This window comes from Tupaia chinensis, unplaced genomic scaffold, assembly GCF_000334495.1.
Source record: "Tupaia chinensis unplaced genomic scaffold, TupChi_1.0 Scaffold000226_1, whole genome shotgun sequence".
In the NCBI taxonomy this organism is placed as follows: Eukaryota; Metazoa; Chordata; class Mammalia; order Scandentia; family Tupaiidae; genus Tupaia; species Tupaia belangeri.
The window spans coordinates 3328079-3342847 of NW_006159701.1; the positions used below are offsets into that span (position 1 = coordinate 3328079).

The 14769-nt window shown below is 44.2% G+C and overlaps 1 protein-coding gene across 1 annotated transcript in view; it reads right to left on the reverse strand.

Annotated features, from left to right (window-relative positions):
* Positions 1–14769, reverse strand: part of TTC28 (tetratricopeptide repeat domain 28) — a gene marked incomplete in the record, with an annotated part of 584271 nt that overhangs the window by 158460 nt on the left and 411042 nt on the right. Inside the window, 1 exon segment of the mRNA XM_027771579.1 lies at positions 9573–10080. Coding sequence (XP_027627380.1) covers positions 9573–10080 — 508 coding nt within the window.

Here is a 14769-nt window from a genome sequence, read left to right on the forward strand (position 1 = left end):
ACACACACACACACACACACACACACACACACACACACATGTCCAGCCTGATTTTCAAGCCGCCACCGGGTCCAGGACTAGAACCGTGTAGCCAGCCATGTGGAACCCAGCACCTTAACCACCACCCTAGCTGCAGGCCTGGAATCTCCACCTCTAACTATAGCAGGCTTCAAGTAGAATTCTCCATGAAGGAGAACCACAGGGGTGGTCTGAATAATCACTTGCCGTATCATCTCCAAATGTCTATACCCAAGTCCTGATTCTGACTCTGTACATTTTCTGCTGTTCTTTTGATTTTCTTAAAAAATTAGTCAAAAGCAAATTCCTTCAAAGTCACCCCAAACAGATGGACTCCTTATTAGATTAAACATGAGACTAAAAGCAGAGCCAAATGACTGCAGAGGAAAGAGTACCGTGTAGTCACATGGCACAGGCCTGGGGTGCAGTGTCCAGCACAGATGGCAGGACCCAGGGTCGCATCTGCACCCACCACTGCTGGCACAGCTAGGGGCTCCAGGCAGGAGCTGTTGCAGATGGAAAAGACTTGGGGACAGGCAGGTGTGGGAGGTGCTGGTGCCAGGTGTGGGTGGCAGGAGCCAGTGACTAACATCATTGTGAGGCTGCCATGCTCCCCGCATGGCCCAGGCAGTGCTGCTCACAGAAGACAGCCATAGATGAGGGGCTAGTGGGAGAATGGGTTCCAAAGTGGCAGCACCCACCTTAGTCTGGAAAACAAACTGTGTTCAGAAATCGATACTCTCCAAAGTGATTGTTCATGAGTTTCTTTCTGAGGTCCTACCTGAAGTGTTATCAATGCTCAGGACGGGGCTGCCCAAGGGGAAATGCCCCCAGTGGGGCTTTTGACTCATAAACTCATCCAGCCTCACACGTTCATAATCATTTGTGTAAAGAAGAAAAACCCTCCAAGCACTAATTAGAAAGATAGAGCTGTTGTGTTTTCCTCCTGATCACCTTATCTTCTTTATTCAGTTCTTGAAGACTCAGCTATTAAAAGAAATTAAGTAATTCATCAAGCCCATTTCAATTACCTGCTGCTGATAACATCAGATTACAATTAGCATCTACAAATGAACCAAGTGCCAACTGCCAGGCTGAAACATAAGCTAATTTACTGCTCCACTCTGCCTGCTGGAGACACGACTCCGGGACCTGGCAGCGAGCATCCACTTCATTATCCCAGCCACAGTTCTGCAGCCTCTTGCAACAGTCCAAAGTGCGGCCCTGCCCGAGATTTACTGCCCCGTCTGCCTCTGCTCCTGTGTTTACAGACGCGTTGTATCTGTAAGCAAATCACAGCCCCTTTTAAATAGCAATGTCTAGACAAGCAGGGTGACAAATCTTGACCTAAAGGAGAGGATAAATATTATTAATATTTATTAGGCACTGATCGGTGTGGGGCACGGCACGGGGTGTACATGCCATAACCTTAATGGGGGTCTGAATCATCTTCCACGAGTCCTCCGGTGCTTGATCAGAAAAATCTCGTTTGGGCTCATGCACACCATTTCTCATTGCTCCCTGCCAGCGGGGAAAAGACATTCTTGTTCCTTTCTTTTAGATGTCTCAAAAAATCTGTTTCAGGGTCTGGGACATATTAATTGTTTGTATTTACATTTTCCCTTTTCATGACTCTTAGTAGGAACTGCTTTAGATGAAAGGCAGAGGCGTGTGGTTTGGCTCCCTCCATCGGGGCATGATCAGACTTTGACAATCTGTGGTGTCTGGTCCGTGCTTCTCAAGCAGAAGGACCAACTAGTCAGCAGACATGGAGGACACAGAGGGGGCCTGTGGGCTGTTGCGGAGAGAGCGTGCAGACCCGAGCTTACTCTAGGCTCTGCTGCTTGTGCACTGGAGGAATTTGGGCCACTACCTTCACTCCGATGGCTGCCACAGAGCTTTGTGGTGAGGATTAAATGGCATAATCTTCTTATGGTGCCTGGCTCAGGGCAGCGATCAGTAGACAGAAGCTTCTCTAGGAAAAGAAAAGCAAGGGCTGCTGGTCCAGAGAGCCTGTGCGTCTCCAGGAATGCTTGCACATGGTCCCTCCTCTCTGAGTCCTCGCCAGGGAAAGCGAATACTAATATTGGATTTTCTAGAAAGACACGATGGGTTTTTGCATAGAAAAACAGAAAATACGTCATGACCTTCCCGACAACCTAACAGTTTATCTCACAAGGTTACTGGACAACAATCAAACACCATAAAAGGCAGATACCATGGATTTGCATGGCTATGCCAGGAACACACGTGCGGTCTCATAAAACTTTTGACATCCTGAGAGGTGGCTTTGAATTTGGGCCCAAATGTCATTCTTGGAATTTCCAAAGAAAAACATCCGATTAGTGTAAATTAATTACTACCTACAATGATAAACATTTTACCTGTAAAGCTAGGCCTCTTTCTACCTACAGAACACCTAACAAATGAAAATTGAAACGTAAGTAACACAAAAGAGAGTGATTGCTAGATTATAGAATACTTTTTTCTTCCACAAAACTAATTATATATTAAATTCTGGAGGCTACCAAGTATCATGTGTGTTCACAGTAATAATTTTATTCACAACATCTGTTAAGATGTAATGTGTGTGGGGATTACATAATGACGTAATACTCTTTTCACCTGACTTTGTGACTTCAGAATTTTCTGATTCAGATTGATTTTTATAGAAGTAATTTTGGTGATATTTCTTAAATCCTAGGATCAGGGTAGCTGAGACTCACCACTTCTGGTGACTATCGCTTTGCTGCACCATAAACTAGAGGAACGATACATACCCAGCAAATTGCTACCAAATTCTTACTCCAACACACACACACACACACACACACACACACACACACACACACGGCCGACCATCATTTTGTGAGCTCCTAATGAGTTTTTCATGCTACAAGTCTCTCGAGACTCAAGGAGTTAACATCTAGTATTTTAATCTACCTAGACCTTGATTTTCCCATACGTAAAATCAATTAACATTCTCAACCTTATAGGTTTGTGGGAAGGATTAAATATGAAAATGAATATAAACATGTGGCACAGAGCAGATTTCATGATGAAATGAAAACCCAAAAGCTCCATGGGGGCAAGAACTATGTAAGTTTTAGGCATTGAAATATATCACAGGCCCAGCCATGGTGGCACAAGCGGTAGAACATTGCTGGGGCCACATGGGAGGCCCAGGTTCAGATCTCAGGTTAACCTAAACAGGCTAGGTGTGGGCACAAGTGACTACAATCCTAACTAACTGGGAGGCTGGGGCTTGAGGACTGCAGCTGATGAGGTTCTGTCAAAAACACCCCTTTTAGATGATAGATAGATCGAAAGATAGATAGAGATAGAGATAGAGATGATATAATATGAATAGATATATATATCTCACAGTGTCTATCATGTAACTATCTATGCTCAAGCATTTGCTGAATGAATGGAAAGTGAACAAATGAATTAATGAACACTAGTTCCCTTATCCTTGCTTTTCCAAATAAGCTACTTTGAAGAAATAAAATGTCTTTTAGTCTAAAAAGACATCATTACTTTTTAAGCTGCTACTTATTTTCCATGGCTGGGTTATTAGCTGTCTGAGTTCAGGCTTCGTGGCGAGCACTCCCCATCTCGCCTATTTGACCCGACACTAGAGGCGACCAGGCTAGCACTGCTGTGCTCACCCTTGTCTACCCCGAGGCACAGTGGCAGGCTGAGAGGCCACTTTCATCAGAGAGAGAGAGAGAGAGAGAGAAGAAACCAAGCCACCCTTCTCGTGTCTCTTCTCGCTTTCCTACTGTAGTTTATCCCAGAGTGAGACGAGAGGTAATTCTGTCTGGTTCCTCAGGAAATGAGATTTGTGGTTATCAGAGTGAGAGGACTTTAATTGAGCCTTGGTCTAGTAACTTGCTCTGCAGCCCCTCTGAGGGGTCAGCCTAAACTCCCTAAATGAGAACCATGAAAAAGGCCGACAACCAGAGGCTACAGAAGCACTGTTGTGCAGCTACAGTTGTTTTGAGCATAAAAGGAAAGATGGCCATTTTCCAAGCAGCATTTACATTAACCTTATTTTCCCAAGGAAGACATGCTTATAATACAGCCAGGCTGCTCTTTCTTGTCCAGAGATCAGAAGTCTAAATCACTTCCACTTGTTCTACTTTAATACAAGTAAGAGGTGGGTGATACATATTAGTGCATGCCGACCACCAAGGGGCAAGGCCTTCCTGTCATCTTCGCTTTCTCTCTGTCTCCACGAATTCTCTCCCTTTGCCCTCAGATACGCACAGGAAGCTTCTATTGTTCAAAAAACCTTCCTAGTGACCCAAATCTCAATTCCTTGGCTTCTTTGAGTGTGTCATTGTGTGTATATACACTGCACCCTCCAAATCCTGAAGCTCTCTTCTCCCCAGGCTCCACCTGCATGCCCTCCCCTCTGTGAGGCTGACTCGGTCTCCTCAGCTGGCTCTCCTTCCCAGCTCACAGAGGTCTTCAGGATGATGCCAGCTCTAGTCACTCACGAGACATTCGGTGGGAGAAACAGACACCTGGAGCGCAAAATCAGACTCACCATGCGCTTCCCCAAACTAGCTCCCCCGCCAGCTTTCCTGTGTCTTCCCCAAGAAGCCTCGTTCTTCTAATCAACAGGCAACAGCATCTTGGTATAAGCGTGGCTTGTTCAAGCTAACTGTACAAATTTTTAGTGAGTATCCACTCTGCATAAGGGTTTATACTCCATGAGGTAGAGATTATAGAGGAGAACGTATTCATACTTCCAATGAACTTTAATCCACTATGGGTAACTATACAGTGTACAAATTACTAGACTTTACAATCACACATAAATAGGATAAGAGAAGTTTTTAAAGTGTCATTAGCGCTCAGAAAATGTAAAGAACTTACTTTGTTATCAAGAGAGTCTTCAAATAGTGAATGATATTTAGGATAATTCTTTTTTCTATTTTTTTTTTTTGGAGAGGTTTTTGCTATAGGGCATGTGTGCTCGCCAGAGAGACAGAGAGAGACAGAGACAGAAAGTGAGAAATCACCCCCCAGGGGGGATGGCTACGCAGCAATCCCTTCTCCTCCATTCTCCTTTCGGGATCTTGGGCATGCATGCACACATACCTGGCATGAGTTTAAGCCACCGGATCTGGGACTCAAACCATGGTCAACTACATGGGAGTCCAGCAACATAGCTATTATGTCAACTGCTAGTCCCAGTATTTAGGATAATTCTGAAAAGATAGGTACACTTAGTACGTAGCAACTAATGATTTGAGAGGTCTAGCAGAGTCAGTCTAATACTGTAGGCTGGGGCAGACATGGGAGGAATGAGGGTGAGGAAAATTCAGCTAGTATGTTGACACAAGAGACTGAGCAACTGACAAGGCAATAAAAGAAAAGGATCTTTAAAAGGATATTTATTTGGCAACAGTTATTAATAGATTGGGAATCAACTGAAAAAAGGGAAGAAATCAATGATGAGCATAGAGTGCGAAGTCAGGATGGTATGCAGGCTGAATAATGACTCCCCTCTTTTCCCACCCGGAATATATCCATGTCCTGATCCCTAGAACTTGTGACTGCTATCTCACATGGCAAAAAGGATTTCCTGTGATTACATTAAGGATCTCAGGCTAGAAACGTGATCCTGGGCTGTCCAGGTGGGCCTGGGATAATCACGGGAGTCTGTTGGAGGATGCAGGAGGAGCCGGACAGAAGAGAAGGTGATGTGACGACAGAAACATCAGATGATGCTCTCTGGAGGAGGAAGGTGGCCACTAGAAAAAGGCACAACAAACAAACACTGAACCCTGAACCCTGTGGAAGGAAACAGCCCTGTCAACATCTTGACTTCAGCCCAGTGACAGTGATGTAGACTCCCGACCTCCAGAGCTGTGCGAGTTAAATGTGCGTTGCTTTATGCCACTAGGTTTAAGGCGATTTGTTACAGCAGCCACAGGAAACCACGGATGGTTAGAGGGTGGGGCTGTCAACAACAGAATTAGGAAAGCTAGGAGATGCAGTTAATTTAGAGAAAAGATAGTCCATGTTTGGACTCACTCTGATGGACTGGCATGAGAATCGGAAGGAGTGTCCACTAGGTCACTGGGAATGTGGAAATGACACTCAGGCAAGGAAAAGGTCGGAACTGGTAGATAAGATCTAGAAACGACGGGCGCGAGAGCAGTGGTCAGAGGATGGGTGTCAAATGATAAACAGAGATATAGAAAGAGTAGAAAAGAACCAAGTAGCAAGAGCTCAGGATCAGCAGGTGGCAAGGTAGTTCAGGTGCTGGACTGCTACCTTGTCGATAGTGCTTCAAGTCCCAGACTCAGAAGCTTGAAAATCATGCTGGGCACATGTGCGTGAGTGCCCAAAATCCTGAGAGGAGCATAAGGGAGAAGAAACTGTGGCATGGCCATCCATCTTTACCTCTCTCTCTATCTCTCCCTTTCTCTGGTGGGCACACATACCCTAAGAAAAAAAAAAAAAAAGCAAGAGCTCCCACATTTAACAAGTGGCAATACAATGAAAAAGAACCAGGACAGCTGAAAAATGACAGGAAGGAAGCTTAAGAGAGAAAGTGAGGTAAGGCCAAGAAAAAACACACACAACAGGAAAGTATATATATATATATATGTGTGTGTGTGTGTGTGTGTGTGTGTGTGTGTGTGTATAAAATGATCCAAGTTTGAAAAAGGAGCAATCTGAACACATACATGCTATGTTTATACAAGTAGTATGCTGGCATGTGTTTATGTGCGTAGTAAAAAGGCCTGGAAAGCTCCTAACCAAATCATTACCAGTGAGACGTGATACAGGAGACGGTAATAACATGAAGGTGAACCTCCTTTTCTATTTGGTACATTTTTGTGATGTAAAACAATTTTACAAAAGGACTACCTCTGTAACTTTTGAAAATTGTTTTTTTTTTTTTTTTTTTTTTTTTTTTTTTTTTTTTTTTTATAAAGGAAGCAAGAAATGTTTATGAAATATTATAGAAAGAATAGCCAGGAAGAAAATCAGGACAGTGGTGCTTCACGGAAACATAGGGGAGAGCATGCCAAGGGAAAGTTAGCAGAGCATGCCAACTGCTACATGCTGACCAGGGGAATCTAGAGCTGTCAGAAGATCTCAGCACAGCCTTGAGGAGATCACAGTTGAACATCTGTTAGAAGACAATGGTGCATGTGGAACAGCAGTAGTTAAAAAGGAATAGAAGGGGTTTGGTTTCCAATATCAAACTGACGCCAGATGAAAAGAAAAGTCTGAATAGTCCAACATGGCCATTTTTGTCTCTCTCTCTCTTTTTTTTAAAGAGAGATTTTTGGTATAGGGTGTGTGCACTCAACAGAGAGACAGAAAGCAAGAAATCACCCCTCCACACACACATACACACCCAGGGGAGATGGCCATGCAGCAACCTCCTGAGCAGAGAATGCAGAAATTCACGTGTGCACATGTGTCCAGCGTGAATTTTAAGCCACTAGGTCCAGGACTCAAACCACGGTCAACTACATGGGATTCCAGTAAGGTAACCATTATGCCATCTGCTGGTCCCCAGTATGGTCAGGTTTCTAAACTCTGGGTTCCAACCCCTCTGATTTTTCCTGCATGGGACTGACTGCTTTGACTCTTCTTCCTCAAACACTCATTCTATCTCTTCACTTTTTATTTCAAAAAACTTTGGAAGTTTCTGCTCACTAGCCTATCCATTACCTAGTTTTCATGCTACTCTCCTACCACCCTCTAGCACATTCCCAGAGGCTAAGCATACCATCATCTCTCAGTTATGCCAACTCACAGCATCTCATATCTTTATTCTCGTGTCCCTTGTCACCAAAGGTATCCCATCTCTGGCCAAATCTAACCTCTTCTTCAAGGTCCACCTGGGTCTAATCTCTTGCAGGAAGCTTTCCTGGCTGTTCTCAGTCCTCACGTTTGCCGTCTAGCAAATCTATGGCGACACAACGTCATTAACTTCTCCTGTAGGGAGGCCGCTACTGTCTTATGAATTAGTCAGACTGTTTTTTTGTTTTTTGGTTTTTTTTTAAAGAGGTTTTTGCTATAGGGCGTGTGCACTCTCCAGACAGACAAGACAGACAGAGAGACAGAAAGTGAGAAATCACCCCCAGAGGGGATGGCCACGCCACAATCCCTTCTCCTCCGCTTTCCTCTCAGGATCTTGGGCACATGCACACATGCGCCCAGCGTGAGTTTAAGCCACCGGGTCCAGGACTCGAACCACAATCAACTACATGGGAGTCCAGCGACATAGCCATTATGCTAACTGCTGGTCCCTTAGTCATACTTTTTCAACTAAATGCTAAGTTCATTGAGGAATGAAACTTTTTTAAACTTCTGCTACCCCTGAAGCAAGTACTCCAGGATTAGGCACATAGGTAAGGGTTCGATAAATACTTTTCTGTAAGTATTCAACAGTAGCCTGTTAAATGAAAACATAAACCCGAGAGTTTATTTCTATGGTTCTTGTCAGACTCTCTAGACGCTCATCCAGATCTCAACACCATCTTCAGCGCCATCTGTAGGAATCTACAAGGCTCTTAAACAACTATTTAAGAAACACATGATTAAAATAAACAGAGGTAGAGAGAAGGGGACAGATGTGCTAAAATTACATAGCTAGAGAGGAAGATAACTTGATTTGTCAAGTTGCATAAGGAAAGGGCACTGAGTTTTAGATTCTGCTGCTGCCAATATCTGATAAGAATATGCCAATACCCAGTAGGGCCACCTTCTCTGTCTTCTCCCTACCCTGAGTCCCTGTGGACATAGGATGAGCCATGGGGCTTCAGGGATGAGTTTAGTGTACACTTCTAAACAATTCTGTACCTTGTATTCATTATGTATCCACAACTATTTGGATATGGAGACAAAATAATAATATCTTCTAAAAAGTAGCTAGTTACTAGTTACTTAGTATCTTTTCTCACTATATACTAACAGAAACTCCAAATGATAAATTATTTAATTGTAACCAAGTACCATCAAAACAGCAACTATAAGTCAATCTTATTTAGACAGATTTTTCAAACAAGAAATTTGCATTAATAACGAAACTATCAATATTATTTGTGAATATGTATAATTTCAAGGGAACAATAGATTTCCTGAGGGGTTAATTCACCAAGTAAAGAAATCCCTGTAAGCAAAAATTCTCTCAAATTCCATTCCATTGATGACTGCCTAACAGCTTCCCTTTCATTTAAACCAAACAAAGCTTTATATCATCAAATCATTCCCCTTCTCTCTAATTAGACAAATCTGGTTGCTCTTCTCTCTAGACAGATTAAAAGGTTGGGGTGTTTTGTTTCTCTAGTATTTCAGAGTCCTAATCCTCAGAGCACTGTAATGACAGGAAGGATCATGTGATTTAGAGCGGGCAGGCTCCAAGGAAATGTATCTGAGGGAAAGATACAGCATGCACAATGAGGAGAGTCTGTAAAAACAAACACAGGATCCTGTAAAAGGCAGTGGGCTGATCCAGCTACTCCCAGCCTCACGGCACTGATCTGGAATTTTGCAGGCAGCCCTGAACTTACCCAGGTTGGAGGATGCTCTCCCCTCTGCAGCCCGGTCCTTGAGGTCCTCAGCAATGCCCAGCTGCTGCTCATGAAACTGTTTCGCCCTCTCCAAATCCTGCATGCACCTAGCGGCGTGGCCGAGGCCGGCGTAGGCACGCATCTCAATGGCTTTCTCCATCAACTCCTGTGCCAGCTCCAGCACGTAGTTGTGGTAGGACATGGCCTTGTCGAAGTTCCTCCGGTAGTGGTACGCACTGCCCAGGTTGCTGTAGGCCCGGGCCTCTTCCCGCTTGTTCCCCAGGTCCTTGGCTATCTTCAGATGCTGCTCATGGCACTGCACGGCATTCTCAAAGTCACCCATGGCGATGTACACGGCCCCCATGTTGCCAAGCTCTCGAGCTTCTGAAAGTTCGTCTTTGGATTGCTTGGCGAGAAGGACACACTGTTTGTGACTGGCCAGCGCGTTGGGGTAGTCTCCGATGGCTGTGTACACGTGGCCCAGACTGCTCAAGGCTGAGGAGGCTGCCTGGAGAGAAAGGATAAGGCAGAGAAATGAAAGCACATCCCAAAAGGGCGTGGGCTTGTTTCAGCAGATAACATTTTACAGTTTGCCCGGAACTACCCAGTCCGAATCCTGATGGTGTTCTATCAGTTTTCCACAGACCTATGCAGAACTGATAAAGCGTATATCCAAACAGCAAGTTCCCAATAAAGACAATGGAAATTTAATCAGGAACTTTCCATACCTAATCTCGTAGACACAGCTTGTATGCCATGTAAACCTCATCTTAAAAGACTTACTGCCATTTCTAATATTCATTATGATATTATATCTCTTTTAATACCTATTAACCTTTGTGGTACAAGGAAATACTGAAGAAAACCACAATTAATCACTACATACAACAGATCATAAGAAATTCCCAGGAACAAAAAATCCATGCGTGGCTCTTTACACTCCCGAGCATTTCTCCAGTCTTGTCTTCCTTCCAGAGCGAACGGATACATTCACGATAAGGGAGGCATTCACCATGATAACTGGCCATTCTGTTACCCAGGGCCCACTGGAGGGTACTGCTCTCCTGTTTTGTCCCTCCCACGTGGTTTCAACAAGCTGGGGATGGTGGAGGCTTAGCTTGGGAGGGCGTCGTCTCAGAGGAAAACGATGTGTGGGTTACACCCTACCCCCTCAGTGGGGTGGTCCGCACTGAGCCCTGCTACCCCTTCTCAGGCTCACGTTGGTCTTTAAGCTTTTCTTCTCTTTTCTTGCCTAGAGTCCTCCTACCTCCCAGCCTCTCTGTGCGGAGAAAGGCTATCTCACTAGTCCCTTTGCATTGCTCGCCACTCGTTCATTTCTTGCTCACAAATCCTTTTGCCTCAAGGGCTTCAATAAAATGACTCCACACCAGGACACAGGACTATACAGGAGCAACACAATGACAAAGGAGATGCTACGTGGTTTCCACAATCTGCCCAAGTGCACAGTCTTAGAGTCTAGTCTTCAGTTCCTAGTTCCTTTGCAGAGATCTAAGAGGGAAGGTACGCTAGGCTTTTTCTGCCCTCCTCTTTATTCTAAATGTTGGAAGCTTGCCTACCCTTCCCTTTCTTCATCACATGCCTATAGCTAAAGCCAGGTAGCCTCCTTTCTTCGAGCTGTTCCCTCTAAGTAGCATGAACATGTGATGCTGGCAGAACAAAGGGTGTGCTCTGCCTCACGTAGGCGAGTAATCTTCCTGAGGGCCTCCAGGCTAGGAAATAACAATGAGAAGATGCTGTCCCTCCTAGAGTAAGGGCATTCCTTTATGAGATGTGTTCTACGTCTGTGCACTTCAGAATACTTTTATTAATATTTTATAGATATGAGTGATTTGCTACCCTATTTTCTTTGCCTGTGAAATAGCAGCTCTTGATCAAAATGACTGGAAAGACCATTTTTTTACAGCGCTTGCAAATAGTGTATTTGCAAAGTGTTCCATATTGTTTTAGGTTGCTTTTGTCATTTCGCAGATGTTCCAACAAAAAGATTTAGAAAATAGAGAGGAAATACATACTTAAAATATATTTTTTTTGTATTTTTCTGAGTGGTGGGGAGCAGGGACAATTCCCAGAAGTCACAAGGTTGCAGTCATGCCATTCAGCAGAAGTGACAAGGAGTTCCCCAAAAGCATGCCATTTGGATGCCCACCAGCCGCAGATCCCCACACTGGGACTCAGGTGAGGGCCTCGTGTCAATGCTTCGTACGTGGGCATTTCTGCTGCTCATGCCTGCCCCGGCTCTGACAGTCCTTTCCACCAGTGCTGCAGGCCCAGGGACTTAGCCTCTTCCTTTCAACTGCAGTTGGCCCTCCTCATGTTATTCTTTGAGGTTCTACTTCACCCACGACAGGACACAGTTTACAAGCACTCCACCCCCAAATCTTCATCGCCCTCAGAATAAAGCACACAGCCTTTATCACTACGGACCTAGTGTGGCTCGCAGTCAGACGCACCTCGTTCAGAACTGCACTGCCATTTCCCAGCTCTGGATCTGCAGAACCTGACTTCTCTGAGCCTCAGTTTTCCAGATGGACCTTTCTAGATTCCAGCAGCAAGCCAGGCACTGAGTGTTTTCAAACTTCGCCATAAGCTCCTTTCACATATGTAAGCCATAAATAATTCACGAGATAATTCCAAATAGTAGCTCTGATTGGGGCCAATGAGCCCTTCAACACTGCAGGGGATGGATTTATAAGGCTCGGGGCAGGCATAGCCCCCCAAGGCGTCACTGTTCTCAGGAACTTCTGGTTTATGGCAACTCTAAATGACAGCCCAGGGAACTTCTGCTGCAGTCCCTCATTTCTTTAAATGCCAGAGAGACACAGGAGCCCGCTTACTGAGGCTCTCTGAACATAAGGAACGGGACTACTTGGACTCCTCCCCTCTGGAGCGTGGTGGGGAGAGGAAGGACTGCCACATTAGCTCTGCCCTGGCACCCTGTATTCCCAAGAGCACTGCCAGGCTGCGACTCTTGTGGTGGGTGTTCTGAAAACCAGCTCTCTAGAAAGGATGACACAACTTATGAAGTACCCATGCTAGCTTCTGGAGTTAGCGAGGCGGCTTGGTATAACATGCAGAGTAGAATAGGATTTTATGTCAGAGGCCCTGGTTGTGTAACCCTAATACGTCATTTGACTTCTTTATTTGTAAAATGGTACTAACAGCCATGTCGTTCACACTCCACAGGGGTGGGATGGGTGCAGCGCCAGCGAGTGCCCTGGTAAACTGTACAGTGCTCTGCAAACAATCACAAAGGTAGGGTGGGCGTTTAATGATGACGTGCTGGCCAGGCTGATCTGTTACCAAGTGGAAGCTAGCAATGGCAACCGAAAACATCCGTCATTATGACCAGACGTCTATATTCCTATCAGTTGCCACAGGAAATGAAGTCCAGTGTTTTACAGCCTCTGGGCAAATAACATGTGATGATATTTATCAGCTAAGTGAATTACAAATTAATCACTTGTCTTTGTTCTTGTTCCTGTAGAATAAGCTTAGATCTGAAACATGGTTTCGGGCTGTTAATGAGAATCTGAAGACCCACTATCTACTGGGAATCACAGGCCCCACCTCAAGCAGATGCTGCATTTGCCACTAAGGTTCACACTGCCTTTGTATATTAATCTCTTTGAGATTTTTGTGCTAGAATAGCAGCAGCTGCTTCCCACAGTGGAAACATTTCGGAACATCTGTATTTGAATACTAAAATGCACACAAACAGTTATGCTAACAAACTATCTGGTTGGAATAAGACGACACTTTTTCTACAAGATATAAATTGCTTAATGTTCTTGCCAAAGCATAATTTCCAGCTGCAAACTTGGGCAAACAGGAGTCAGTCACCCCTTGCTCTGTAACCTGAATATTTGCACAAACTGCGTTTGACAAGTAAGTTTCCTGAAACTAGAGGAAAAATATCCACTCATTTTCTGCAAACCACCTTTTAGCTTGAAAAATAAAGTTTAAACTATCTAAACTATAAATACATCGAGTACAAAACAAAACAAAACAAAATACTATGCTGATGATTTAAATATGTTTCCTTCCATTTAGTATGTTTTCCCCTCTTGTTGTACAAATATTTCATAAGGGTTATATTTTGCACAAGGACTAAAGGCACAGTGGGGTTATATAGAGAATCTTCAGTATAACTGCTGACTGATTAATTGCATATAATTGGAAAAATAGGTAGTGTACCTACAACTAGTACTTGAATACTGTTTTTCTTTTTAACTGCCCAAATCCACATGTGCAGGTATCCCCTGTCAGTTCAGTGCCCACAAACCCACGGTCCCCTATCAACCACACACAACCCAGTAGGCACAGGGACACAGAATAGGGGTGGGCTCTGGAACCAGACATGCGGGTACAGAAGACACATTGTGATAATGCACATTATGTAACATCTTGGAGCCTCAGTTCCTTCATCTGTCCAGTGGGCATATTAATACCTCACAGAGGCTTGATGAGTACTAAGACAGTTCTCCTAATGAGCCTGGTTCAAGGCTTGGCTCATAGAAGATGCTCAAAATTTTAGATTTTATTGGCTTTTCCTATCCCAACCAAGATAGCACCCTTATCCTTTATTCATGTCAAATATGTGGCAGAAGATGGCCAGAAAAGAGAACATGACGCTATAACACAACACAAAAAGCTCATCCCGCTGATGATGGGAAGTATGATTAACTTCATGTCCTGAGGAGAGCACGCTACTCATATTACTCTACTGCAAATATGAGGGGGTCTTCAAAATGTTCTTGGGAAAATGAATATTATGAAAAAAACTATACAGGTATTTCAAATTATTTTTATGCACAAAAATTAATTTGTACCTTAATTCCACTTTTCCACAACAAGAAACTTTTTGAAGTGTCTGCATCTATGCGTAAGAAATGTCCCTCTTCACTAAGGGACATTTCAGAATCATTGGTATACCCAACACACAATCTTGTTAAGGGCAGTTTACTCTTCTTCTTCTTCTTCCTTTTTTTTTTTTTTTTAGAGAGGATTTTTGCTATAGGGCATATGCACACACCAGAAAGAGAGAGACAGACAGAAAGTAAGAAATCACCCCCCAGGGGCGATGGTCATGCTACAATCCCTTCTCCTGCATTCTCCTCTCAGGATCTTGGGCATGCACCCACACGTGCCCAGCATGAGTTTAAGCTTCCAGGTCTGG